Source organism: Actinia tenebrosa, unplaced genomic scaffold (genome assembly GCF_029948245.1).
Source record: "Actinia tenebrosa isolate PJP-AT-01 unplaced genomic scaffold, QUT_ActTen_1.0 PGA_scaffold0__85_contigs__length_37466705, whole genome shotgun sequence".
In the NCBI taxonomy this organism is placed as follows: Eukaryota; Metazoa; Cnidaria; class Anthozoa; order Actiniaria; family Actiniidae; genus Actinia; species Actinia tenebrosa.
In genome coordinates, this window is record NW_028292569.1 from 27,505,393 (window position 1) to 27,533,306 (window position 27,914).

Consider the following 27,914-nt stretch of genomic DNA (forward strand, 5'->3'; position numbering starts at 1 on the left):
ACTTTATTCCAACTTTCTTTTATTATACATATTATACATATCATCATCATTCATATCATCATCCATATCATCATCAACGTCATCATCATCCATATCATCATCAACGTCATCATCATCCATATCATCATCAACGTCATCATCATCCATATCATCATCATCAACGTCATCATCATCCATATCATCATCATCATCGTCATCATCCATATCATCATCATCATCAACGTCATCACCATCGTCATCATCCATATCATCATCACCATCGTCATCATCCATATCATCATCACCATCAACGTCATCACCATCGTCATCATCCATATCATCATCACCATCAACGTCATCACCATCGTCATCATGCATATCATCATTATCATCATCACAATATTTCGCGCCATTAGCTTTGTAGCAGTGCCGACTATCGGAGCACCTTGTTTGTGCGCCGGTACCAATCTCCGTCTCTGGTATTTCTATTTGTATACTATCAAGTGTTCCACTCCCCTCAGCCAATCAAATTGTAGGAATTTCTCATGTAATATTATAAAGTCTTTGATGGCAGAAAAACTACGTGTCTTATCTTTAAATCAGTTATCACTAAAACAGGTGGTTTTTTAACTCAAAGAAGAAAAAGATGGAACAGTAAGAACACTATTTTACTAGTTTGAACTAAAATTAATTAAAACTGCTCTCTTGCTGATGTTATTTCACGGTATGTTTTTTTTCTCTCTTTAGAAACTCGCTCTTGGAGACGAAAATTACACCTCTATTTGAATCCCATTCCATATAAAAAAATTGAAATGAAATGAAATTGGTTTTCTGCTTTATAAGGGATTGCCTAAATAAAGGCTGCTTAAATCGCACTCGCAGGCAAAACCTTCGGTTCATTCTCGTCTCTCTATAGTGGAATTTTTATTTGGTAAGCCTGTATTTCTAAGATTCCAATTTAATGTCATAATCTTAAAACGTTTCCAGTTAATCTCTGCACCGATAAAAGGTCTTCAATTTTGAGTGAGATAAAGTTTTGAATCCAGGATTGTTAAAACATGGATATGAAGAAAAGTAATGGGACGATCTCCAACGAAAGACTTTGTAGCACGATTGAGTACTGTACAGATACGGATAATTCCTTTCACATAGCCAATGTCGCGATCAACATTTTTTTCTGCGTTCCTACTGTAGTGATCAACTTGATTCTGTTCGTAGCTGTTTGTAGAACATCAACACTTCGCACGCCATCCAACATTCTTATATGTGCCTTGGCAAGCACAGACTTGTTTGTAGGACTTACGACACAGCCGTTGTACGCTGTTTTATTGTATAGTATGACCACGAATCTACCACTATCAATCAAGTGTGTTCTCCAAACTATGAGTCATATTTTGGGAAATGTATTTGTTGGTATGTCCTTTCTGACCTTCACAGCCATCAGTGTGGACAAACTGTTGATGGTTCATTTTCACCTCAGATACAACACTGTCGTCACTAACAAGAGAATCACCTTTTGCGTACTGGTCTTTTTAGCCATATGCGCTGTACTTGCCGTCTCAAACATATTTACAATGAGGGATTACACAATTAAAGTTACCACTCTCACGACCATTTGTTTCATCGTCGCATTCATTTCCTACAGTAAAATCTACCGTACAGTGATACGACATCAAAAAGAAATCCACGACCAGACGATGGCTGTTGCTACGAGGGGGGGCAACAACAAGGTGCTGGAGCTGGCCCGATTCAAGAAGCGTACCTTTAGTATGATGTGTATCTACGCGATCTTCCTATTGTTCTATCTGCCATATATTTGTAGTATAGTATTAATACAAATATTAGAGCATTGTCTGATATTGGAGATAAAAATCTTTTCTGGTACTCTGATCTTCGTTAATTCGCTTGTTAACCCTGTAATAATTTGCTGGAAGATGAGGGAAATAAGAAATGCCATGAAGGAGCTGGTATGCTTTATGTGCTCAAAGCAAAACTAAATTCTCACAACGACAAAACGAAAAACAAAAACAAAAACTAAAAAACAAAACAAAAAACAAAAAAACAAAACAAAAATTTCACGATTAACAATAAATAGTTGAATATATACAGATTATAAATGATATTGAATATTAATCTTTACTCGTGCTGCAAATTAAAAAACTCACCGAGTAATTTAAATTGGTTATGTATAATTGCTGAAGATTACGAGAGAAAAGGTTCATGAAAAATGCCTATAAATGCCGGCTTATCTTTTTATCAGGTCATTTTATTGAATTAAAAGTACTGAAATATCCAGAGAGTAAAATCGAAAATAGTATTATCAAGAAAAAAACGTTTTAGGCAGACAAGTTTCGGTAATTCTGCTGCTGCTGCTATCATAAGGGTAAAGAATTACCTTCTCATACCTTCCAAAAAAAACCTCGAAGGTGTTGCTTTTTCTTATTTTTTGCTTGTAATTACGCGGCTTTTAAATAACGAGGAAGTAAGACAGATAATCATCCAGTAATCTAAATATAAATGCACCTCCTGATTAATCTTTAACACTCTATTCATTGCTAGAAAAGGTATATTGATAATTAAAATGCTGATTCATAAAGAAATGACTTTTCTGACTAAAGATTCTCGGCTTTTCTGGACTTTTGTTATCAAAGCCTTCCTTTATCTATAGATCTAGTCTCAAAGAACGAATTCTGTTGCCAGTAGTTAAATATTACTAGTTTACTGATGTATCCTGTAAATAGTTTTAACTTTATCTTCGTCCCTTTTTTCTTCCTTTACTTTGTAGTTTTTTTTTCTTGAAGAGGACTTTGTGTGCTACTGTGTTCAGTCCTTGCCCACCGGGCGAAGTTTGTAAGACAAGTAAGTTTGTAAAAATAAAATAAAACAGGTTCACTTATACTGCTACATCCAAATGATTATTCCCTTGAAGCCTTTCTAAGAAATGCGGTGTGATAATGAGTTAACATTTTCAAGGTGTTAAGGCCATTCGTGGGCAAATGCATTTGCTATGTTTTTATTCTCTCAAACTTCGAAACTGTTGAAATTATCATAGAAGCTCGATTATTCAATTTATCTCAGATACACTACTGTCGTTACTAACAAGAGATTCACCTATTCCCTACTGTTCTTGCTAGCGACATGTGCTGTCACAGCAGCAGTTAGATTTTTTAATCTCAAAATATATCTAGTAATTTGTTTCTTTCTCACGTCCATTTGCTACATCAAAAGGATGATATTTCAGTATCGTCCGTGAACTGAAAACATACAATTAGGGCTCAAACAGATGGCAGGGCAACCTTAAGTTAATGTTGAATACCATGCCCAATCATTGTTGTGATATGACTAGAAAGGTGTGCCCACCACCACAACCGACCAGCCTGACTTTACGAGATTCACCTACTGCACTAAGTGTCGTTGGAGTGTGAAGGTTATGCTCGTCTTTAAATCCACAGATACTGTGCTCATTCCATCCCCAGGTTAAAACTTCACCAGAATCTTTAGACAAAGAAAGCAATGAGAAATAAAAATTTTTATCTTGGGAGTAATGTTTTACCATTTCAGACACCTTGTCATTATCTTGAGAATAAGATTCTTTGTTTGAGATGTATCCATATTTATGTGTCTTCTCATGCGCAGCCGTTAAGCAAAGAAATAATACTCTAGGGAATAACAAGTGGGTCTGAAATGGAAACGTTTTTATACCCAATGTGTATAAAAAGATATATTACAAACGTAAATTGCAAGAGCAATAAAAAACAGGCACACGGTGCAGCTGCTGCGTGGAACAATGGTGACGAAAGATTTTTCGAGGGATGTCACACGTCGCGTAGCAACGTTTCCTGCAACAATGCCATGAATGTAACGAAGCTACTCATACGTAGCAGAATTTTGGCTACAAGGAAAGGTCGCATTTCATTGGCTGGAAATATTACGTCATTGCCAGTAACGTTACAGGAAATTCCATGTGACGCGTCGGACTAGTAGACCTCTCTTTCAGTTCTGGAACGTTGAGCTTAGCGCAATAGTTGCAGAGTTTGACACAACTTTGAAGATTTCTTCAACATTTCAAGCAGCAGTTGCACTTTCGCCGAGCCTAAAATTAACCAAGATGTAAAACCTGTACATTGAATTAACGTGATGACTTACCAAGTAATGCTATATTGTGTTCTGCGCCACACACCAGCTATCAATAAACGATAACAAAACAGCTTAACAGACTTACAGTAACATGAAGCAGAAGATCTCACTACTCTTTGCAACAAAGAAAATTTGCTGCGCAAGGGAAGATACGAGCTGCCATTTTGTTGCGTCACCCTTTTTGACCAAACGCTAAGCAACGTAGAAATATTTTACGACAAACATGGCAAGGGGTTTTCATTTAAAAGGTTAAATAAAACAAGTCTATATTTTTCCAGTGCAATGTTCTAAAAATGGTGCGTTCTAATTGCCTGCATGAGCGTGAAATATTTTCTATCTTGGACCACAAACGAGTAATAAACAACAACAAAAAATTGCAAAATAAGATTAAAGGTAAATGACCAAAAAAAGTTATTTACCGCCCTTAAGGTCCTTAAGTCGGTCCGGATAGAGGAGACTGTTTCCTGGCTTTGAAAACGGAACTTGGCCTTTCAAGACCTCGGGCATAGTTTTTTCCCTATCCGGACCTCCTGGCCGGTGAATGACCTTTATACATTCCTCGGCTTACCTGTTTGACCCCAGATAGATCTGGTATCCTCGAAGGCTGCCAGCTATATCCAACGTTTACAATTTCGTCTCCCAAACCTAACTGACCATAATCTGCACGACCCCAGCTGTAGATTTGATTATCATCTGAAAATTAAATTATAGAGCAAAATCTTTATGCACCAACTTTTAAAATACTTCAAATTAGGCAGTGTTAAGACTTTTAGATTTTCGCAGTTTTAACTTTTATTTTCTGACAAAGCAACCGTAATCATTTTCAACAACGCAAAATTTAATGGTTTACAAAAATTCCATTTTTATTCCTGATTTTTTTACCTGTTGTAGCAAGAACATGGCTCCAGCCACTAAGTATGGATTTCACTTTATTATTTCTTAAATCTCCACAAACAAGTTGAGGTGTATCATAAAAGTTGTGATGGTGACCTTTTGTTTCCGTATTAACTGGTTTGCCACACTGTCCATGCTGATTGGATCCCCAACAAAAAACTTGTCCATTTTCTGTAAACAAAAGGTAAAATAACAAATCCAATATTACATTACTCTTTTTTCTTTATGTTTTCTTTAATATCAATAGACGTCACTTCCAGTAATATATGTGTTTTGACAGGGGAGGGGCAATTAATATTTGGAAGTTTTGAGGATCTATTGGATGTGTATCTTGATTTCTGGTTTCAGGGCATAGAAATAGTCCAATATGATACTTTGAGGACTTATTTGTACATGTTTTGACAGTTACTAGTCACATACGTCTTCAAAAAGTCATGTGATTGGATAGTAAGCAATACTCCGAAGGGTGTGGCTAGTCACCCAGTACCCCGACTGGATCTGCCCTTGACTGGAACAAAAGCCACTATTACTAGAGAAGCCCAATACATTACTGCAAGTTAATTTGAAAACAGTGAAGACCAAGGTAGTTTGCTTTTTTTTGCAGGGGCAGATCCAATAGGAGGGGTTGGGGTCGGGGGGCGAGGGGTGGGGGGCTGCAACCCTCCCTATGAGAATTTCTATTTTTTTCTTAAATTGAACGCTTGATAAAGAAAATTATCAATCAATTATAATAATTATAATAATCTTGATTATTTCTCATTCTATTTTCTAAATTTTGATAAGCCAATTAGGATATAATTTTTCGCTACAAATTCCCAAGATAATGGGGAGTGGATGGGGAGGGGGACGGGGTAGGTCAGTATGCAATTTCTTTTATTTTCTATTTTCCTAAGCAGCATAACTGTCTTGAAACAATACCTGTAAGAACTACTGAGTGATGTGAACCAGCTGCTACTTGACAGGCCTTGTCAGAAAGAATGGCAACTTAAAAAAAATTTAACCTGTAAATACATGAAAAAAATTGGGGATCAAGGGGGTGGCTGTTGCCCTCAGACCCAAGCTCTTTCTCTCTGCAGTCCATGGCAAAAAAGTGATAAGAATAATTAAAAGTTACATAAAACAATAAATACCTTTAGTTGGCGTTCCCACTGTCTTGGTTTTTGATCTTGGGATTCCAAGCTGACCTCTCTTATTGTCACCCCAAGACCACACAGAACTATCATCTTGAAATTCAAATCATTATTTCAGCTGCACATCATTATTACATTTGTGTTAGGGTAATAAATTATATATTTTTTTCAAAATAGTATAGAATTTGCTCCAATTCAGTTAATTCAAGAAAGGTGTATTGCTAGAGTACATAAATAAAGTACATAATGCAATCCTGAAATCTCTTGAATCAGAAACATACCAAGTAAAACAAGTGAATGACGGAGCCCTGCAGCAACATCTGTAACTTTAGACCCAAGAGACACCTACTAAGCATTAAAGATATATTTTACCCAATGAATCATTTAGTATTCAGAAAACAGACAGAAACAGAAATGGCCACTCATAAATTAAGCAAGGCTGATTAGCAAACCATAAAACGTAATCTTATTTTTAGACTCCTTGCAATGCTGAAAGGAATTGTTCTAGGGAACAAAACAATGGATGTTTTCTTGCATAAGAAAAGATGCCTATTATTTTGTCCCACAGAACAATTCCTCTAGGAAATCAATGCAAGGTATCTATTTCTTCTTCTAAAGGTCATTTATAGCAAAAAGATTTCTAAGGCATTGAGTACCTGGCATGGAGACGAGATGTTTCCCTCACATGCTCCTAGTCCTAGTTGTCCAAATGCATTTGACCCAAATACAAAAAGACATCCTTCATCTGAAAGATATCACATATAAGAAGACAGTTACCAAGTGCATGTTACCAAGGTTTAAGCATTGTGTTACATATGTTACTTTATACCATTACCTGTTATCACTAAAGTGTGATTCCATCCACATGCAACATGTCTGACTGCTTGGATTCCAAGCACATGAGTTAAGGTAGCTCTGTCTACTGTGTCTCCTAAGCCCAACTGCCCCTTGTTATTCCATCCACACACATATAATTTACCATCACCTAATTAATACACACATACAAAAATATAAAAGGGGTGGCTGTTACCTAGAAAGGAATACACAATGTCTTTTTTAGATGTTATCTTTGTTATTTTCAAACTCCAAAAGGGGTGCAATCTTCTCTCCCCCTACCCTCCTACCCTCCTACCCCCTCCCTCCGTGATTCACCCATGCATGAATTCTCTAATTGGTCACACAATTTACTAACCTGAGACAAGAGCTGTGTGACCTCCTCCCCCAGTCAATGCAAGAACGTTCCGTGTGGGGGAGGGGATAGATTGTTCTGGGTATAGGACATCATGCTTGTGGCCATTGCAAAGCTGACCATAACTATTTGAGCCCTGAAAAATGTATTATTATAATATATAGTATTGATAAAAACAATGGATCATGCAATACAGTCATTATAGAGTTAATATACTTCTGTATCACAGATAAAGTGTGGGCACTTTTTACCACCATTACGATATTCAATCCATACAGCCCATGCCACTTATCGCTTATTCAGTAAGCTTATACTTGAATTATTGGTTCATAGAATGGATGATATATTTTACAAAGATCGGTACTCACCCATGATAAAAGCGTAATATTATTATCCCTGTTGTCCGCCATGCTTCGTAATGGCGCTATATAATGAATGTGTACATATGTATAAATATAGCTATATATAGCACCTAGTACCAGTCTCCATACGAATTCCCCTGGGACTTTCGGAATGTCAAATAACAAAACATTTGATTCATGCTTCAATCAGTCGTACAAGAAGACAAGAAGACCGGCTGACCTCGGGTTTTAGTAGTTTATGTGCCAAAAATGGCACCCGTAGACAAAAATCCCTCTACTTCTGACAACGATATCGCGTCAACGCGACAACAGTCACCAGATGAAGATACTGGTGTTCCAAACCTAGCATTCCAACCTGATACAGCTCACTATTCAAATGACCAGCCACTTAGACGTAATAATAATGTAAAACTGCAAAACGATGAGGAATCCGATAGAAGATCCAAGTACAACTGGAAGCAGTTTCTCCCTTGTGCACCAAGGTACATGCGTTTTATTTTAAGCAGTTTAAAAGGCAGGCATTACATTCTTAATTAACTCATATTCAAAACAATGCGAAATAAATATTAATATTAAAATGTATTGTCATTAATCCTGATTATACGACCACAGTAAAACATCCAAAAAATTTCCGAGTCAACGTTATATTCCCTAGATATAATCATTACTTTAAACATTACATCCCTGTTATTGAGATTTCAGTTTGTTAACGACTAATTTTTCTATAAATGATTGCGTTTAATTTTAAGTAATTTGTATATATAATAATTTGGTATTTAATGCATGGTTAAATCTTATGTAATATGAATATCAGTTAAAGCAGTGAATTTTGTGTAACATTTAGTTTTTGATAATGTTAACTTTCATCTCATACTTATCACATGTTAAATGAATTTTAGAATTAGCAGTGAAAGCGATACCCAAGGGCGTTAAATCAGGAAGGATGTCACCGTGTAGGGTTTCAAAAGACCACACTATAGATTGAAAATTGCTGACCAATAAATCGAAATCAAAACAAAAATATTTTATCTTAATAAATAAAACCAAGGGTACGACATTTGCAAACATTATGGAGAATTTTGGAAATAATTCGTTGTTAAAAGTCTAAAAACCAACTTCACAGCAGTGTTACTTTTGTAATTGAGAGCATTTAGAGGTGTAATTAATACCATGCCGTTTTGGCAGGCTTCGGAAAGCATTTAACTAAGCTTAAATCCTTTCAGATTTGCTTCGTCATTGTTTTGACTTGACAAACGTCATGGCAAGTGATTTCCTTATTTTCATATTTCTTGATGGATGAATATATTAATAACTGTCTATGCCAGGAAAGAACCTCAAAATGACATGAATGACAGATCTTGACCCTTTAAAAATTTAGGGAAAAAATCTCCTTTTTTTTCCATTGTGATGACAATATTTGAAAGGGTGCATAAATTTAAATGGATGAAATTTCCTGCTCAAAATAAGGGAGCAGAGATGGCAATAGATCAAAAATGCATATAAATAGCTATAATCACATAATTTGTGACAAAGCAGCAAGGGAAATTTTGTTCAGTAAAGCACTCAAAACTTATCGTACAGCCATTTTCTCGATAATAAGAGCAACAGAACTCAAGATGTCTAAGTTTTTTGGTGTATTTCAATCACAAAATACTTAAAACATTTAAACAGCAGAAGCCAAAAACTCACCTAAAAGCTATTTGTCTGGGTCACATAAATATGAAAATGGGTAATCTTAAGAATAAGCTAGAATCTGATAACTTTATAGTCATAAAAAATTTGCTGTTCCAACAGGAATCCAAATAAACCAAGGATTGATGATTCAGGGTTCATCTCTTTGATGTTTATGTCATGGGCATCTCCGACAGTAATGAAAGGGTTCCGAAAACCCCTCCAGATAGAAGATCTTGACAAACTTTCTGATTACGAGACTATGAAATATAATGGAAAGAGAATAAAGAGAATCTGGAACACAGAAGTGGATACTGTTGGTCTAAAGCATGCATCGCTGGGCAAGGTTGTGTGGAGAGCAGTCAGGACAAGGTTGATTTTTGGTGTTCTGATGTTCTGTCTGTCTCAAGTGTTTACCTTTCTGGGACCTGTAAGTGATTTAGGGATTTGTTTTGAGGGAATCAAGGGTGGGGTAGGGGTACAGCACTCTCCGCTTATTTTTGGGGTTCTTGGAATTGATTGCTGGACTCAGAATCACATGTGGGTATAGCTTGTTAGGTCTCACTCTTGATTTGAGGGTTTTTTCTCTGGGTTTTCTTTTTATCCTTTTTCTGCAAACCTAACAAGCTAAATTCCAATTTCTACAAGCTAGCCATGCCCAGACTTTGATCAGCTAAGAAGTTGTTTCAGAGTTTGATCTGTGACTTAGGTCAACAAAGAGATGGTTTTAGGGTTCTATTTGTGAGTTAGCCATGTTGTGACTTTGATCAGCCCAGAGGTTGTTTCAGGTTTCAATAACATTTGAAGGGTTTCTTTGATTTTCTTAATTTTTAACTTTAATTATTCTGAAAGCAAAATCAAAGACTTCAGTAGTTAACAAACAAATTTTGTCATCGTTTTTAGGCATTGTTTATTCGTTACATCTTGGAATACCTTGAAAAGAAAGAAACATCAACTATTGAGTACGGAGTAGCTCTGGTATGTGGAACGAGGCAATATTCTTCTTCTAAGGGTCTAAGGGCGCATGTGCAGTTGTTGCGCACAACCACGCATTTGTGCCATGTGTCCAGCGTAGCTTTTTAATTTTGCGCGCAATATTTTGCATAACTAGAATCGAGACCTTCTGTAACGCGCAAAACGTTTTATCGTACAAGATCTGCCACGTTGCGCGCAATGACGTGATGTCCTTATCCAATGAAATGCGACGTTTCCTTGCATCGCTTGCCTAAATTCTGCCACGCGTGAGTAGCGTTTCTTAATTCAGGAAAGGTTGCTACTTGTGACACCCATCGAAATCTCAGCATGTGCGCCGGAAACTTTCCGCATTTAGTTTGCACCGTGTTTCCAAACTTTAACGAATTTTATTCCAGTGAGCGCGATCTTTGAGGATTTTGTGTGAATAAAATGTATTTCTACCAGTCAAGGCACTTGTTTTATTCCCACTGTTTTTCGTTTTCGTAGGTTGTTGGACTCTTGATTACAGAAATTTTGCGTACAACTCTACTTTCTGTGAGTTTTTTCGTGAACATTCGCACAGGAACTCGCGCCAGATCAATGATATACTCTCTGCTTTACGAGAAGCTTTCTAAGCTACGGAATGTTGGAGACAAGAGTATAGGAGAGGTAAAAGATAGCCTTCTTATTTTGTAAATGACAAGGGAATGGGATTTTACTTTCTCTATTATCCGTAAGTTTCAGCGCCGCATATGAGAGCAAAAATATTAAAGAGCACCTTCCTCAAATAAGCGCGGCATTAATTTACGCCGATGCAGTGAAATACATTTAAAGCATGTTTAAAAGGTTATGATTTTGTTAAAGAGCGCCGCCTTCAAATAAGTCACTGTTAATTAGTTTAGATTAGTTTCAAACGTCGAACTTCGCATGAGCCGAACCTAATGCTATCACAGAAGACCGCCTTGTTATCCATCGTTTCAATTAGGTTCGGCTCATGTGAAGTTCGACGTTTGACCTGAGCCTTACTTGATCACTAACAGTTCTTTATTCATTTTCCCCCCAGTTCGTCAATCTGTGTGCATCAGATGCGCAACGCGTGTATGAAGGAGTTTCATTCAGTAACTTTCTTATAGGTGAGTTCTAGAATGTAGTGCAGTTTTCGTATGACTGTGAAAAATTCACGGCACGAACACGGCCATGACACGGCAAGGGATACGCTAGACCAATCACATTGCACGAGAATTTACTCTCCATCCAATCAAATACCCGGAACACGGCATAAACACGGCGCGGACACGGTCACACGCCAAGGTCACGGCAATGCCAGACCAATCACATTGAGCGTGAAAAAATCAGTCGATTGAAATTCTAGAATACATCACGGTCACGGCACGTCACGCTTACGGCACTGAGCTTTTCACAGTCATACGAAAACTACTCTATGTTTTCGAAATCACTTCAGAAACTTATGAGGAAGTTTTCAATCCCCTCATGAGTTTCTGGTCACTGTTAACTAGTTGATTAGTCGTGCCTTTTGAGGAAGGAGGAAAACCAGATAGAGCGTTAGAACCATATCGGTGTGCGTAGAACGTTTTGCGCCACCCTTTATTTGGTACATTTCTGAAAGAGGGACAAAAGTTAGTTGGATCACCTTCCGATGGAAATTTTGAATGAAATGGGAAAACATCAGTCGCATTTGAAGACGCTATGTTGAATTTGCACCATATAAATAAATATTATCATATTATTACTCCGATGGGAATGGCTCGACTGAAATGGAAAAAACATTACGTCGATGGGAATAGCACGAGTGAAATGGGAAAAGTTTTCGATTTATAGGAATGCGAGGGAATTGAAAATCTTTACGCATGGGGTAGGCGCTTCTGAAGTAGGGAAAAAATACGTGAAAAGAAAATATTTGCGCATTGGAATAGCCCTTCTAAAATGGAATGAAATTTAGACAAATGATAATGTATGTCAATATTGAAAATATTTGCGCATGGGACTGCTTTTGAAATGGAAACATATGCGCAAATGAGTTTGCATGGCAATTGAAAATCTTTGCGTATGGGAATGACATATATAAAAATGGAAAATTTTAATTCACACCCAAAGTAAACGAGTCCTAATTCTTAGTCTCTATCCTGTTAATTTCAAGGTGGTCCTGTCGTCATCTTGATGGCTATTGGCTACACAACATATCTGATCGGCCCTGCAGCACTTGTTGGCTGTGGACTCTTTCTGCTTGTCTATCCTCTTCAAGGCAAAATTGCCAAACTGGCCGGAAAACTACGAGGAAAAGTTGTTAGGATTACCGATGGAAGGGTGAGTAGTTTAGGGTATTGGTCAAGATAAAGTTTATTTATTGGAGACAGTGTTGATGATTAATGTAGAACAGGGACAGCTGTAGGTCAGTGAATCAATGTAGGGTAGTAAATGTTGATGCTGAAATGATTGCAACTTGTAAAGTGTGTGAAACGAGCGAGAAAAGAAGTTCGAGTTATATCCATATTCATGTTTTCTAATGCGCAACCGTTAAACAAAGAAATGATAAACGATCAGGGAATAGCATGTGGTCTGAAATGGGAAAACAGTACACTGACCAAGACGAAATAGGTCTACCTAGCTTTATGATCACTTCAGTCATCAACAAAAGCTGAACAGCAGCAACAACAAAAAACAGAGAAGAGAAGCACAAAAATATAATAAGATAAAATAAAATAAAAATAAAAAATACAGACACACACGGGGGCAAGTAACGCTTTCTTACAGTAATGATGTCGATTGATATTAACAGCTCACCACAAGAGAATACAAAAAAGATAAAGACGGCACATCGATCACCTTTACCCATAAAAGAAAGACAAACACACGAAAATCTATATATATTTCCCCGTCATCTTTGTTTTGTTTTGCCCCCTGGCAAGATCGCCGCGGTATCGTCGAAGTTCATAATTCGCTGGCCGTCATTCCTCCAAGACCAGTATAAACTAACTATATTTAAATTATCCTTATCTTCTATATTTTTTACCCTGTTAATTCTAGCTCTGGTTGTCATAGTCTGTCATCATAACTGATCAGACACAACCGCTCGAACCTTAACCAAAGGGGTTACGTGAATCCCCACACGCTTCGGCGCTCACTTCATTGTGCTAAGAATATCTCCCAGACTCAAGACCCTTACTTGACCTGATAATAACAAACTAATGAATTTGATCCGGGTCATATGTGAAGTGTGCTGCAGCTTGACAAAGTAGTGCGGTATATCATGCATGTACACATATTAGCCAGTAGTGCGGTGTATTATGCATGTACGTACATTAGCCTGTAGTGCGGTATATCATGCATGTACACATATTAGCCAGTAGTGCGGTATATCATGCATGTACACATATTAGCCAGTAGTGCGGTATATCATGCATGTACACATATTAGCCAGTAGTGCGGTATATCATGCATGTACACGTATTAGCCAGTAGTGCGGTGTATTATGCATGTACACATATTAGCCAGTAGTGCGGTGTATCATGCATGTACACATATTAGCCAGTAGTGCGGTATATCATGCATGTACACATATTAGCCAGTAGTGCGGTGTATCATGCCTGTACACATATTAGCCAGTAGTGCGGTGTATCATGCATGTACACATATTAGCCAGTAGTGCGGTATATCATGCATGTACACATATTAGCCAGTAGTGCGGTGTATCATGCCTGTACACATATTAGCCAGTAGTGCGGTGTATCATGCCTGTACACATATTAGCCAGTAGTGCGGTGTATCATGCATGTACACATATTAGCCAGTAGTGCGGTGTATCATGCCTGTACACATATTAGCCAGTAGTGCGGTGTATCATGCATGTACACATATTAGCCAGTAGTGCGGTATATCATGCCTGTACACATATTAGCCAGTAGTGCGGTGTATTATGCATGTACACATATTAGTCATTCTGAGGTTGAGGGGGGAAATGGGTCGTTTTTTTTCTAGGTTCGCATGATGAGTGAAGTCCTTAACTGCATCAAGCTCATCAAGATGTATGCATGGGAACCACCTTTTACTAAAACAATCACAGGTAGGAATAAATATTTTTATGTCTAGTTGTTCTAACGCTTTCGCACTAATAGCAACCAAATAATTGGCGTTTTTCTTTGTCTGTTCTCTAGACAAGAGAGCACAGGAGCGCAAAGCATTAACCAAGTCTGGTGTTCTCCAGGGAATCAACATGTCCATTGCTCTCATCGTACCGACTATTGCTACTGTGGCTACATTTAGTGTACACGTGGCTATAGGAGAGACTCTGACGTCGGCACAGGTAAGCCGTTCAAAACACGTTGAACTCTGACTCAGTTTTGAAATCCTTAATAAGGTTTTGGGATTGGGATCCCTGTGTATTAAAATGAGAGGGACTAGGGATTTGATGATTTACACAACACAGGACTCCCGAAAAAAATAAGTATTACAACCGATGACAGGAACAAGGAACTTTTTTCTAGTCCTCCCGAGAGGTTTTCCACAGGAGCCCCAATCGGGGAAAACTTAGACTAAAACCCGCCAACTTGTATATCGAAGCCCTTGCTTACTAATAACACACAACCCACATTTCCTTTCATTTTCGACTTGACTACATACGAGTAAAAACTTTGTAGAGTGAGTACATATTTCTTGTATGTGGGAAGTAGTTGTACTGAAGTGTTATTTTTTGATCCTCATGTAGGCATTCACGATCATGTCCATTTTTAACGTGCTTATATTCTCCCTCGCCGTGCTGCCGTTTGGAGTCAGGGCTTTGGCTGAAGCTAAGATAGCAGTTGGTCGTCTAAAAGTAAGCTTTTTAATGTTTATTGTAGTGAATAATGCATCTATGAAGACAATTAAGGTGTCTGTGTCGCGAGGGACAAACGTACCTTTGGCAGTATACTTACGGTCACTCTACCTACATTTAAACAATGTATGTTGTATATACTTACTATTATGGTAGCTATCAACTCAAAAACAAACGAATAAACGCAATGTCAAAGTATTATCTCTTTCTCATAGAACTTGATGGAAATGGAAGAACTTCAGCCGTTCCTGGACAGACCAGACAACCCTAATGTTGCCCTTCTGGTCGAAAACGCAGATTTTTCCTGGGATAAGGTGATTGGGCGTAATCTGAAGTGTATTTTTTTATAGAAGAGTAGCCACCCAAGTAGGGTCGTCACACAACCTTTGAAAACGTTGTGTGACGGCGTGACTACCCAAGAACGTCTGTGTACGAGGCTAATAGAACAGCAGCAAGAAAATACAGTATGTAACAGAACGCACTATCTGATATCATTATTTCTACAGGTTGATTCCGAGCAAGACAAACTAGCAGCAGCAGCTGCTGCAAAAAATGGCAATGTGTCCAACGGTAAATACAAATTTGATGCTTGATTTAAGAAAAAACCTTTCAAAAAATAATTTTGGAAAATAAGAAATGAAAATATGATATTATAAGAGGTCTGAAAGTCCACGCATACTTTTCATACAATCTAAAGCATTCACAGACCTTTTACACATTCACACAAAGCTTTAAAAGATTATCACACGCGACATGCGGTCGCTTCACGAGGCGAATATTTACTCTTAATTCCATGAATGAAGTCGTCAGCTCACTGGTATCATAAAGACAAAGGCGCTACACGTCTCCAGCACTGAAAGTCAAAAGCATCAACGGAAATGAAGATTTGACTTATTTCTTGCAGGGACATCAGGTAAGGGAGAGAGAAATAGCCCTCCTTCTGGTCCACCAAAGGGGCCCCCAGCTAACAAGGGCCCGCCAGGGCGAGGTCCCCCAGGCCGTGGCCGTCCAATGAAAATGAAAACCCATTTGGTTCCTACTCTATTCGATATCGATCTCAAAGTCAAAAAGGTACGAACAATAAAATAGGTTAAATCAAAGAATTAGGCTCAAGCCAAACGTCGAACTTCGTACGAGCCGAATCTAATGACAACAAAAAGCCGCCTTGTTATTCATTGTTTCAATTAGGTTTGGCTCATGTGAAGTTCAACGTTTGACCTGAGCCTTACACGAGGCAAGGACAAAACAATGACACAGGGAACCCGACATTTACATTATCTCGTTACGTGACGTTCAGTTTTTTGACGGCTCACAAGTCTGTGCTGGGTTCCCTGTGGTCAGGATAGCCTTTTGTTCTGTGACTCTGATTGTATATGGTTTCTTCCTAAGGGTACCTTGATAGGCATCTGTGGTAGCGTCGGTAGTGGGAAAAGCTCTCTTTTACAATGCATCCTTGCTCAAGTAAGTTGAAGATAACATTATCAATAAATAATGACTGAAGGATATGGCCTTAGAAACAGCAACTAAAAAGTCACAAGCAAACAGTAAAAGCTGTATATAGACAGTAGAAGTCATGATCTAAAACACTCAGTTATTCCCCCCAGTAAAGCTTTGATTGATCGATCTTGTTTTTCTCATTGAAGATGCGCAAAACTCGTGGTCGAGTAGCGATTGGAGGATCCATGGCATATGTTGCTCAGCAGGTAAATAGTGTTTTAAAAGAATGTTTTATTTTTTTTAGTTGTGTTTGTTATTGTTGTGGTAGTAGTAGTAGTTTTTGTTGTTGTTGTGTTTTTTGTTATAGTATTCGTAGTCTTGGAGGTGATGGTGGCAGTAATCAGTGGTACTGGTAGTGATAGGTATTAGTGTGGGTAGTGGTAGTAGTGTTAGTGGTGATGGTGGTAGTACTATAGTTGTTGTCGTTTTAATGGTGGTGGTTCATCAGTTGTAGAAGTATAGTAGTGCTATAGTAGTGGTGGTGGTAGTGATGGTGATAGTTGTATAGTCGTAGTGAATATTCTTGTTGTTGTTGTATAACCAAATCAAGTTTCTTTCTACACAGGCCTGGATTATGAATGCAACTGCACAAGAAAACATTCTTCTTGGCAAACCATTCGACGAAGCGCGGTAAATTTTGTCTGTCTGCTTCTTCAATGCTTTTCCTATTTTTTGAAATACTCTTATTATTAACCAGGTACAAAGCGGTTTGCTTTGCTTGTTGTCTGACACAAGACTTCGAAATTTTACCAAACGGCGACCAAACAGAGGTGAAAGGTTATGGAATTATTTATGAACATTCATATTTCAGGAATAAAAAGTTTTCGATATTAAAGAACCATTATCGTTTGCTTGCAGATTGGTGAGCGTGGTATTAACCTGAGCGGAGGACAAAAACAGCGAATAAGTTTAGCAAGAGCATTGTACGCTGATAAGGTAACATAGGATCAGGTCAAACGTCGAACTCCACATGAGCCGAACCTAATCGAAACAATGGATAACAAGGCGGTCTTGTTTGATGTCATTAGGTTCGGCTTATGTGAAATTCGACGTTTGGCCTTATAGTCGGAGTGGTTGACCATGACCATGTGTCATTCCCTAGAGTATAATTTCTTTGTTTAACGGTTGCGTACGAGAAGACGCATAAATATGGATACGACTTAAACAAAGAATCCTATTCTCAAGGGAATGACACGTGGTCTAAAAAGGGAAAACATTGTTCCCAAGGTAACGAGAACCATTATTATTATTATTACCTCAGTCATTCCACCCTGATTCCATGGAATTTTTGCAAACTCCTCGGAATTTGTTTTCTCATGATTTCAGGACTTGTACCTCCTTGACGATCCACTTAGTGCAGTGGATGCTCATGTGGGACAGCACATCTTTAAACATTTGATCAAAGGTGCTTTGTGGGGCAAGACAGTTCTTTTTGCTACTCACCAGTTACAAGTACGTATGTCTATGCTTGTACCTATTCAATACAAATAAACATATATAATGATGATAATCATTCCTTGGTAGAGTATAGATTTGATACGATTGTGAAATTGGAATAGTTGACATAGTTTGAGCGAATCACATGCGCTTACAGCTCAGCTCAGTTACAATCACGTCCGTATTTGTTCTCGTCATCACTTTTGTTGTTGATGGTGACGGATAATGATGATGGTGATGATGATTGTGATGGTAGTGACGATAACGATGTTGGTGTAATGATGATGATGATGATGATGGTAATTGTGGTGGCGTTAGTGGCGACGGTTGTGGTGGTAGAGGTAGTGTTACACATTGCCTACATTCAGTGAATTTATTTCTTAATATTAATAGTTTCTCAGTCAATGCGACGAAGTGCTCTATTTAAAAGAAGGACGAATTGCTGAACAAGGAGAATACAACCATCTTATCAGAGATAACAAGGTACACAATATTATCCATCTTCCCCCCACAACCCCCCCCCCCCCCAAATTTTTTATACCTCTCACAAGCGTGCCTCCAACTGCTGTAAGATAAGGAAGGTATAAGGCTCCTTCGAGACCACTCTTTAACAGCGTTTTTTTTTTTTTGGATATTTGCTTTTAGGAATTTGCAACACTGATTCGTCAGTTTCTCCAAGAAGTCGAAGAGGAACTTGTCGAAGCTTCCAAAGCTGATGACAAGGATTTGTCATCGTTTTTAGAACGTGCAAGATCCAATAGCACTTGGTCAACAGCGTCTGCAGAAGACGTGCAAAAGATATTCCAGAGACAACTGAGCATTCGAAGTGTAGAGGAGAAAGACAGCGGGCTAGAAAGCTCTAATCAGCTAACAAGGAAAAGTAGTTTACGTTCGAGTGTTAGGGATACTCTGGAGCCGTTTAAACCACATGAAGCAAGCTCGTCAGATAAACAACAAGAGCGAGCAGCAAATCAACCTAAAGAGGACAACGATGTTCTGAAGTCTAGAGAAGAAGGTTTGTGAAGTCTTCATTTAATTGAAATATGTTACGTGTGTGTGTGTTGGGGGGGGGGGGGGGGGGGGTCGTTGCTGAATCACCCTACACTAGCCACAAGTGAACGGTTTAAGTTTACGACACAGTCACTACCACTACATTTATCTTACTACTCATGACTATCAACTCGCATGTTGAATTTTGCGGAGAGATATATACCCCGATATCATCCAAACAAATGACGACTGGGTACGAGTCTGTCCTTCAAATCCTTCATGCCCAAGAGTAGTCAAAAAGGCACTGCGGGGTAACGGAGAGAGGAAAAACGGACTGTCTTAGGGAAACCCCTCGTGGCAAGGGAACGAGCGGGAACGAACAACAAACAAACATTATTCTCTATTCTATTTTTGTCTCATAGCCGGTAAACTAACTCAAGCAGAAGACCGCGAACAAGGATCTGTAAAGTCATCTACGTACACCAGTTACTTCAAAGCTGCAGGAGGTGATGCTCCAGTTTCGATTTCTCTGTTGCTCAGGGTTAGTCTCGACTTTGTACGGAATATTCATGTATTACAGTGAAGGTCCGTGGAATTTCAAAGTGTTTGTATTGTTGAAGTCGTGCATTCTTCTCTTTATCAGTGGCACGAGGCTAACCCTGAGTAAATGAGTCTGGAACACAGCTGTGTTCTACGAATTCAAAAAAGGGCCAATTTCTGATGCTTTTTTTTTTTTTTTTTTTTTTTTTTTTTTGCAGGTTACATACCGTGTATTCTTATGCTTCTATTCCTGATCTCAGTTCTTGGTCTACAGACGTTTATCGATTCATGGCTCAGTATCTGGCTTAATTCGGCCGCCACCCAAGTAAGATTAATATGATATCAAAGCTTCTTTTGCCCATACATTCCAGGATATCGAACTTAAATCTCATTAATATACCATTGCCTGGGTGCGCATTTGGCATGAGCTACTACGGTGCTGTCTCTCAACTCTGTGTTCAAGTCTGGGGTTGTATATTTGATTGTACTTGACTGCATATGTGTGAGCTATTTTTGTTTGTTATGTTGTTGTCTCCCTTGCCACGAGGGTTTTTCCCCTTTCATAACAATCAACCGCAGTAAATGCCGCGAATCCCTCGAAGTGATGGTTATAAAATATTTTAAAATAAAGACTGTTTATATTTTTCTTTTCTTTTTACCACAGAATTTGACGACTGCAGAAAATCCCAGCATCGTTCCGATTAATCCTGACAATAATTACTACATCATGGTGTACTGCGTTGCGTCTGCAGCATTTTTGCTATCTCTGTTTCTCAAGGCCTACTTATTCGTCAAACTAACCCTCAGAGGATCCTCTAAACTTCACGATCGCGTCTTTGCGAAAGTAATACGTGCAACGATGAGTTTCTTCGACGTGACTCCAACGGGACGTATTCTTAACCGATTTTCCAAGGATTTAGACGAAGTAGATGCCCAACTTCCTTGGACGATGGAGAGTTTTCTCCAGAATATCTCCAGAATTTTCATTTCTCTTGGCATCGTCGCGGTCGTGTTTCCTTGGTTTCTCATCGCCGTGGTTCCTCTTTTTATCATCTTTTTCATTCTTAATAAATATTTTCGTCGTTCTGTACGCGAGTTGAAGCGTCTAGACGGTGTTACGAGGTCGCCCATATTCACTCACCTACAAGCAACTATACAAGGGTTGTCAACCTTGCACGCCTTCGACAAGATGGCGCAGTTCAATGAACAGTTCAGTACCTTGGTGGATTCCAACACGCTTCCTTTTTTCATGTATTTTGTGTCTAACAGATGGTTAGCAGTTCGCCTGGATATGATTACTATTACAATCACAATCGTTAGTGCACTGCTGGTTGTACTGACTAAAGGAACTCTTCCTCCTTCTTTTGCTGGACTTGCGCTCTCCTATGCTCTTAGGGTAAGTCTTCTATTAATGAAAAACTCTTACGTTGTAGCGATACGGTATATTCGTAGCCGTACACTGTAGCCGTACTGTAGCCTTACTGTAGCCTTACTGTAGCCGTACTGTAGCCTTACTGTAGCCTTACTGTAGCCGTACTGTAGTCGTACTGTAGCCGTACTGTAGCCGTACCGTAGCCGTACTGTAACAGTCAAGTGTCTTAACCGTAACTATGCGATGTAATTGGATGAATTTCTGGAAGATGTTACGGCCGTCCCGTGTACTTGCTGTAAGTCAGTACCTTATGTATCTGACAATAAAACGTCAAGTAGGGCTGTTTTCGCATGTGTGGGAAACGTAAGGCCCTGGCTTAACGAGGAAACGTCTCCAGAAACATATTTCCCTAAATGTTTCCTAAGGTGGCAAAATGTCAGGAAACATCGGGAAACAATGTTTCCATGCATCTTGTAAACATGAAATGTTTCTGCTGCACAGCAAAAACATTTTTTGCGTCTTGGAAGCACAATTTGTTGCACGCAGCAATGTTTCGCATGTGGCTAAACTGGGAAAACATCGAGGAAACATGCGCGCGGTGAACATGTTTCTGGAAACATGTTTCCTCGTTTAGCCAGGGCCTGAGACACTGACTTACAGCACGTACACCATAAGACAAAAAATTGAAATGGCTTTCTATGCCTAAGAATGGTTATCGCGGTATGAGTGGGAAATATACGGCATACGTACACGGTACGACATGCCACAACATTGAAATGGCTTTCCATCAAATGATTATCGTATGAGTGGGAAATATATGGCATACGTACACGGTACGACATGCCACGACATTGAAATGGCTTTCCATGAAATGATTATCGTATGAGTGGGAAATATACGGCATACGTACACGGTACGACATTCCGTAACATTGAAATGGCTTTCCATCAAATGATTATCGTATGAGTGGGAAATATATGGCATACGTACACGGTACGACATTCCGTAACATTGAAATGGCTTTCCATCAAATGATTATCGTACGAGAGGGAAATATACGGCATAAGTACACGGTACGACATGCCACAACATTGAAATGGTTTCCCATCAAATGGTTATCGTATGAGTGGGAAACACTGTACTCACTTACAGCACGTATCATGTTACGACATTCCGTAACTTTGAAATGGCTTCCCATAAGAATGGTTATCGTACGCGGCATGGCACGTACCGTACGTTTTCCACTGTCTTACAAAATGTGCTCAAAACACGCTGTCATTTTTGTATCAGATAACAGGTTTATTCCAGTTTACCGTGCGCATGGCGGCAGAGACTGAATCAAGATTTACAAGCGTAGAGAGAATGAATTACTACATCGATTCCATACCTATCGAGGCTCCGGCAAAGATCGAGAAGACCAAACCCCCCAAAGAATGGCCTGACAGGGGGGTCATTATCTTCAACCAAGTCAAGGTAATTGGAATATTTTAATACAGAGAATTGTGAGAAATATTTTCCCATTCCAGTCCACGTGCCTTTGCCTCGAGAATAATGCCATTCCATCAATTCTCATTCCAACAATATGAAACATCATTACACTAGCAACACAGCCAAAGACGTCTGGCTTTGTGGATTCTGTCAATCAAAAAACAAAACAAAACAAAACAAAAAAACAAAAACAAAAAAAATCTCATATGGCTGGAAATTTTATTAACTGATGCCAAAAAGCCAGACGATATAGCTAGTTAGGTGGCGTAACCATAAGATATTATATTTGCACTCACTAGGTAGAACTTCACAGGCTTTCAGCTCGACCCAGTTGAGCTGCACCACTGCTGTACATGCGGTGGTGATTAGCGATGACGAGTTTTTTCTCTTGAGGCATTATCTCTTTGTTCTACCTCGTAACAGATGCGTTACCGCTCAGGACTTCCGTTAGTCCTTGATAATGTGACTGGTTACATTGGAAGCCATGAAAAGATCGGTATCGTTGGCAGAACAGGCTCAGGAAAGTCTTCCTTGGGTGTCGTTCTATGGCGTTTAGTTGAACTTGCGGCTGGGACTCTTAAGATTGATGACATTGATATCTCCACCATAGGTAGGTTTATCTCTCGGTAGATGGTGTAGAATAAAGATATATAGTGTACAATAGAGTAGTGTGGTGTAGAAAAGAGTAGTGTAGTGTACAATAGAGTAGTGTGGTGTAGAAAAGAGTAGTGTAGTGTACAATAGAGTAGTGTGGTGTAGAAAAGAGTAGTGTAGTGTACAATAGAGTAGTGTGGCGTAGAAAAGAGTAGTGTGGTGTAGAAAAGAGTAGTGTGGCGTAGAAAAGAGTAGTGTAGTGTAGAATAGAGTAGTGTAGTGTAGAAAAGAGTAGTGTAGCGTATGTGAGACACAAAACTAGTACGGCATTTCGTGACTAAGTCTTTATGTAAATATTAGAGTGTGTGACGAAATGTTCATGTAACCAGATAGTAGTTTTGTAACCAGAGATATAGATAGGGATATATTCTTACACACATGTACTGAGCATAGATCTCAAAGAAAGAAGCAGTAAATATATGTTCCAGCAAAAACGTGTCAACTATTGGTTCGAACGGGATCAAAAGTACCGTGTGTAACACGTAGAATAGAGTAGTGTCGCGTAGAAAAGAGTAGTGTAGTGTAGAAAAGAGTAGTGTGGTGTAGAAAAGAGTAGTGTGGTGTAGAATAGAGTAGTGTGGTGTAGAAAAGAGTAGTGTGGTGTAGAAAAGAGTAGTGTAGGTGTAGAAAAGAGTAGTGTAGTGTAGAATAGAGTAGTGTGGTGTAGAAAAGAGTAGTGTGGTGTAGAATAGAGTGTTGGAAGCGTTGTAGTGTGGTGTAGTGTAGTGTAGTGTAGGTGTAGAAAAGATAAGGATGGTGTAGTGTGGCGTAGTGTAGGTGTAGAAAAGAATAGAGTGGTGGGACCGGTGTAGTATAGTCTGTCGTGGTGCGGTGCGGTGCGGTGCGGTGCGGTGCGGTGCGGTGCGGTGCGGTGCGGTGCGGTGCGGTGCGGTGCGGTGTAGTCAACACGCATAGAAAGGGCTTAATTCATTTCCCCGCGAGATCTTTAATGCATATCATTATATTCTTCTCTACGAAGGTCTTTTCGATTTACGATCAAGAATCTCAATCATTCCTCAGGATCCAGTTCTCTTCATAGGATCCATCAGGTATGATAAATTTCTTCATGACACCAGTACATACAATCTTCTGTAAAAAAGGTGCACCTTTCCCCCTAGCAATGTTGGTCTATGCAGTTTTCATTTTATTTGCAGAAGATTGTAGAACTAATTCTTTTTATTGCTGTTCGTTTGCAGATATAATTTGGATCCTTTCAACAATCATAGCGATGAGGAACTTTGGACTGCGCTGGAGAGAGCTCACTTAAAAGAAATGGTAAGGGATTTTTTTAGACCAGGAATGAATGGATGGATGAATGATTGAACGAACGAACGAACGATCGATCGAGTGAATGAGTGAATGATCGAACAAACGAATGGAGGGAGGGAGGGAGGGAGAGAGGGATGGATGGATGGATGGATGGATTGATGAGGGTATGAACGAACGAACGAACAAACGAATGAATGGATGTAGGAACGAATAAATGAACCGTGACAAACAAACGAACAAATGGATGAATTAATGAATCGTAAGAAAACACTGTACTTGTCAACCAAAGCGGCCTGCCACCCAAAAATCAATTATGTCAACTTCAAGTAACATTGCATACCTCAAGACTTGCTGTAGATCTAAAGATGGGATCCTACAGAATATTGATTTTTCTTGTCTTCACATTCTAGGTGAGCAACCTTCCAAACCAACTCATGGCACCTGTAGTAGAGAATGGAGAAAATTTTTCCGTTGGTGAACGCCAACTTATTTGCATGGCTCGTGCTCTTCTGCGACACAGTAAGGTAAGCTGTATAAAGCTTATTTTTCTCACCAATGAGGGGGAAATGTATTTTATTCACTAACGATCTATATAATATTCGGTAACAGATCCTGATGCTCGATGAAGCTACAGCTGCTATTGATTCTGAGACGGGTGAGTGTTTAGAGATATCAAAAAATGTAGAGAGAAAAGGGGTTGAAAATATGGTATATAAGTTTGCGCAACAAATTACTTTTAAGGTGCTTGAAGTCTTAGTCAATAACATGTGAGTACCGCTAATCATGTTACTATAATTAGATGGTGCTGCGAGCGAGTCGCAGTAACACACAGCCTGGTTTACCATGGAATCGGGATTATGCTGGCGAAATATTAGTCTTACATTATTTTGTTGTTTGTTAGATTCTAAAATCCAAGACACTATTCGTGAATCATTCAGTGATTGCACACTGCTGATCATAGCCCACAGGCTTAACACAGTTTTGAACTGCGACAGGATCATAGTTATGGAAGAAGGAAAGGTACGAAAAATAAACTCACCTAACCTGCCCTGCCCTGCCCAGCCCTGCCCTGCCCTGATCTGATCTGATCTGACTTCACCTAACTTCTTCGCGCTCGGTTGCGCATAAGTCCTTAAAAATATCTTCAATATTTCTTATAATCCTTGTGGAATTCATTGGAACAGAAATGATTTTAAAACGAGCGGGGTTTGGGCACTTTTGTCGCGCAGGATCGAACTGGGATCGCCCCTTTGGGTAAAAAGTAGTCTTTGGACCAATACCCTGGGCTGTGTAGCTTAGGGTGTGGGTTGGTGTAGTGGTTGGGGGTGTCCCCCTAGCTCCCTACTCAACCCTTCTATTCCAAATCCCACCCCATTGGTCCATACCTGTACGCAGGCTACACGAGACGTTAATTAGCGTTTCTTTTCTCTCTAGATCGTAGAGTTCGACTCCCCCGCGGTTTTAGCCGCCGATCCAGAATCTTATTTCAGTAAACTACTACAAGCTGCTGATTTACAAAAAGAACAGGAAGCCCAAAAAGCGCTGGCAAGAAAACAAGAAGCCGCCGCCAACCTTCATCTAGATAGTCTATCACAACACCCACACTCCACGCCACATCATCCTATCCCATCTGTTCTCGTCTCTTCGCCCACTGTTGGCGAAATCAATCCGACCATTAGCGAAAATAGCTCGATAGTCGACGACGAAGACGTTGAATTGGACACGAAGTTCTAAATCGAGTCCAAGAAACCGGTATTTTCACGATAAAAATGATTTCCATCGTTAGAGTTTCGTAAAACTGACTGCTCGTTTTTGAAGATAATTGAAGGGCATTTAATGCTCTGCTTATACTTCTCGAATCGCTTAAGGAAGGTGTGGATGGGGTTTAACAATTGGCCTAAAAATTACTAAAATAACCTAAAATAAATAGAGGATATTACATGGGCGCGCGGAGATAACAAATTTTTCTTCGTGTTGAAAAGATCTCTCACGAGTGAGCGCAGCAAACGAGAGAGATTTTCAACACGAGAAGATAAATTTGGTATCTCCAAGCGCCCATGTAATATTCTGTTTATTATATAATTATCAATAAAATCAACTTAACAAACTTTTTATTATTATAAAAAGGTTTTATTTATAAACTAATAGCTTAAATACACATGGTAGCTATATTTCACATGTGAAAATAACACACATAATAAAATCACATGTGAAAATAGCAGTTTTTCGAAAGGGAGAAATATAGGTATTTTATGGATAATTATATGATAACCTTAAATTAATATTTAACAGTTAACTTATACTTCTTTATCTTGGTTAATATTATGGCGTTTGTAAAATTAAGAACAGTTAACTGACATTTGGCCTAAAAAGCCCATCCACATCCCCCTTTAGCATTCACGGTTTAATCCAAAATGTGGGTGAGTCAAATAAGCTCTTATTATAGCTACCTGGATGTGGCAAAGGGCTTTAAATCTAAATTATAAGCGCACGAAGTGTATTCTCACTAATATATTATATTTTGTAATGGCAAAAAAAAATTTTTTTCGTAACTGCACATGACATAATTTAAGAGTGTGTTTGCCGATGTTTGTTACGTACGTTCCCAATATATTTTATACACTCTGTACAGTCGTTATATTTCAGTACGATATTTTATATCTTTTCTATTTTAGAAGCCATCGCGGCATGCATTAATTAGCAATAAAAAACAGAAAGACAAAGAGAGAGAAAGAAAGAAATAAGAACAGACAGACAGACATATAGAGAAACAGTAAGGAAGAGAGGAAGAATCTACGTTTTCATTCATTTATTCTCTTAATTTTCTTTTGTTTTACTTCCATATGGAAATATTTTTTTCCTAAACACACCGACTGATTATTCTTGTCGTACGAGAAACTGCACGGCCGAATGAATGGCTTCTCAGCTGACATGATATTGAAATAGTATTTTATCAAAACTATATAGGTATTTATTTTGATGGTCCTTCACATTAATATTTCCCAACATGGAGGTCAAAAAGGAGGTTTTTCTCTCTTTAAATGTGAAAACTTTATCTTAATGAACATTTATCATCGTTTTGACCTTCGGTTGGGATATAGTGCAAGGGGTACCATAATACGCTTCTCTATAATGTACTTTACTTTCAAACTGCTGCATAGAACAGTTTTCGTATTACTGTAAAAAGCTCGCGCTTGTATACGGCAAGGCATACGCCAGACCAATCACAAATGCGTGAAATGTACTCTCCACTCAATCAAATAACTTGAACACGGCATGAGCATGAGCACGATGCAGACACGGTCACGGTACAGCCATACCAATCACATTGCACGAAAAAATTAGCCAGTCAAAATTCTAAAAAACATCACAGTCCCGGAGAGGCACGCACACGGCACCGAGTTTTTCACAAGCACGAAAAACTGCTCTAACTCATCAATCTCACACTTCACCTTCAATATAGTCACAAGTTTTTTAAATAAAAATTATGCTTGCAGGATTAATATGTTTCGAGTTTTCT

General features: G+C 38.9%; 3 protein-coding genes across 3 annotated transcripts; 2 read left to right on the forward strand and 1 right to left on the reverse strand.

Annotated features, from left to right (window-relative positions):
* Positions 1 to 1,037: 1,037 nt before the first annotated feature.
* On the forward strand, positions 1,038 to 2,875 carry LOC116286901 (uncharacterized). The gene has a single exon (XM_031693495.2). It carries the CDS (start codon positions 1,038 to 1,040, stop codon positions 1,974 to 1,976), a length of 939 nt encoding a protein of 312 aa, XP_031549355.1. The 3' UTR covers positions 1,977 to 2,875.
* A 101-nt stretch (positions 2,876 to 2,976) lies between these two features.
* On the reverse strand, positions 2,977 to 7,750 carry LOC116286900 (secretion-regulating guanine nucleotide exchange factor). Its single transcript, XM_031693494.2, has 11 exons — positions 7,698 to 7,750; positions 7,333 to 7,465; positions 6,976 to 7,125; positions 6,797 to 6,885; positions 6,422 to 6,485; positions 6,141 to 6,233; positions 5,929 to 5,994; positions 4,999 to 5,181; positions 4,685 to 4,809; positions 4,126 to 4,162; positions 2,977 to 3,474 (listed from the first exon to the last, which is right to left on the reverse strand). The coding sequence occupies exons 1-11, from the start codon at positions 7,737 to 7,739 to the stop codon at positions 3,305 to 3,307; spliced, it is 1,152 nt and encodes a 383-aa protein (XP_031549354.1). The 5' UTR covers positions 7,740 to 7,750; the 3' UTR covers positions 2,977 to 3,304.
* Positions 7,751 to 7,852: 102 nt separating this feature from the next.
* On the forward strand, positions 7,853 to 27,897 carry LOC116286892 (ATP-binding cassette sub-family C member 5). Its single transcript, XM_031693484.2, has 31 exons — positions 7,853 to 8,173; positions 9,486 to 9,792; positions 10,266 to 10,340; positions 10,824 to 10,985; positions 11,380 to 11,449; positions 12,475 to 12,641; positions 14,313 to 14,397; positions 14,489 to 14,637; positions 15,040 to 15,147; positions 15,363 to 15,461; positions 15,654 to 15,717; positions 16,052 to 16,218; positions 16,537 to 16,608; positions 16,791 to 16,850; positions 17,210 to 17,274; positions 17,342 to 17,414; positions 17,503 to 17,580; positions 17,971 to 18,096; positions 18,475 to 18,564; positions 18,727 to 19,096; positions 19,494 to 19,577; positions 19,830 to 19,936; positions 20,276 to 21,007; positions 22,274 to 22,456; positions 22,895 to 23,081; positions 24,105 to 24,174; positions 24,322 to 24,400; positions 24,805 to 24,918; positions 25,004 to 25,049; positions 25,296 to 25,414; positions 25,829 to 27,897. Exons 1-31 carry the CDS (start codon positions 7,941 to 7,943, stop codon positions 26,126 to 26,128), a joined length of 4,641 nt encoding a protein of 1,546 aa, XP_031549344.2. The 5' UTR covers positions 7,853 to 7,940; the 3' UTR covers positions 26,129 to 27,897.
* The last annotated feature ends 17 nt before the right edge of the window (positions 27,898 to 27,914 follow it).

Bases quoted from the DNA above. Each gene is read 5' to 3' on its own strand.
- LOC116286901 (XM_031693495.2), top strand. From the start codon at position 1,038: ATGGATATGAAGAAAAGTAATGGGACGATCTCCAACGAAAGACTTTGT.
- LOC116286900 (XM_031693494.2), bottom strand. From the start codon at position 7,739: ATGGCGGACAACAGGGATAATAATATTACGCTTTTATCATGG. The intron at 5,995-6,140 runs GTATTTATTGTT...ATTTTTTTTAAG, and splicing joins AGTGGGAACGCCAACTAAAG to TTGCCATTCTTTCTGACAAG. The intron at 5,182-5,928 runs GTATTGTTTCAA...TTTTGTTTACAG, and splicing joins TCACTCAGTAGTTCTTACAG to AAAATGGACAAGTTTTTTGT.
- LOC116286892 (XM_031693484.2), top strand. From the start codon at position 7,941: ATGGCACCCGTAGACAAAAATCCCTCTACTTCTGACAACGATATCGCG. The intron at 12,642-14,312 runs GTGAGTAGTTTA...TTTTTTTTCTAG, and splicing joins TTAGGATTACCGATGGAAGG to GTTCGCATGATGAGTGAAGT. The intron at 14,638-15,039 runs GTAAGCCGTTCA...ATCCTCATGTAG, and splicing joins AGACTCTGACGTCGGCACAG to GCATTCACGATCATGTCCAT.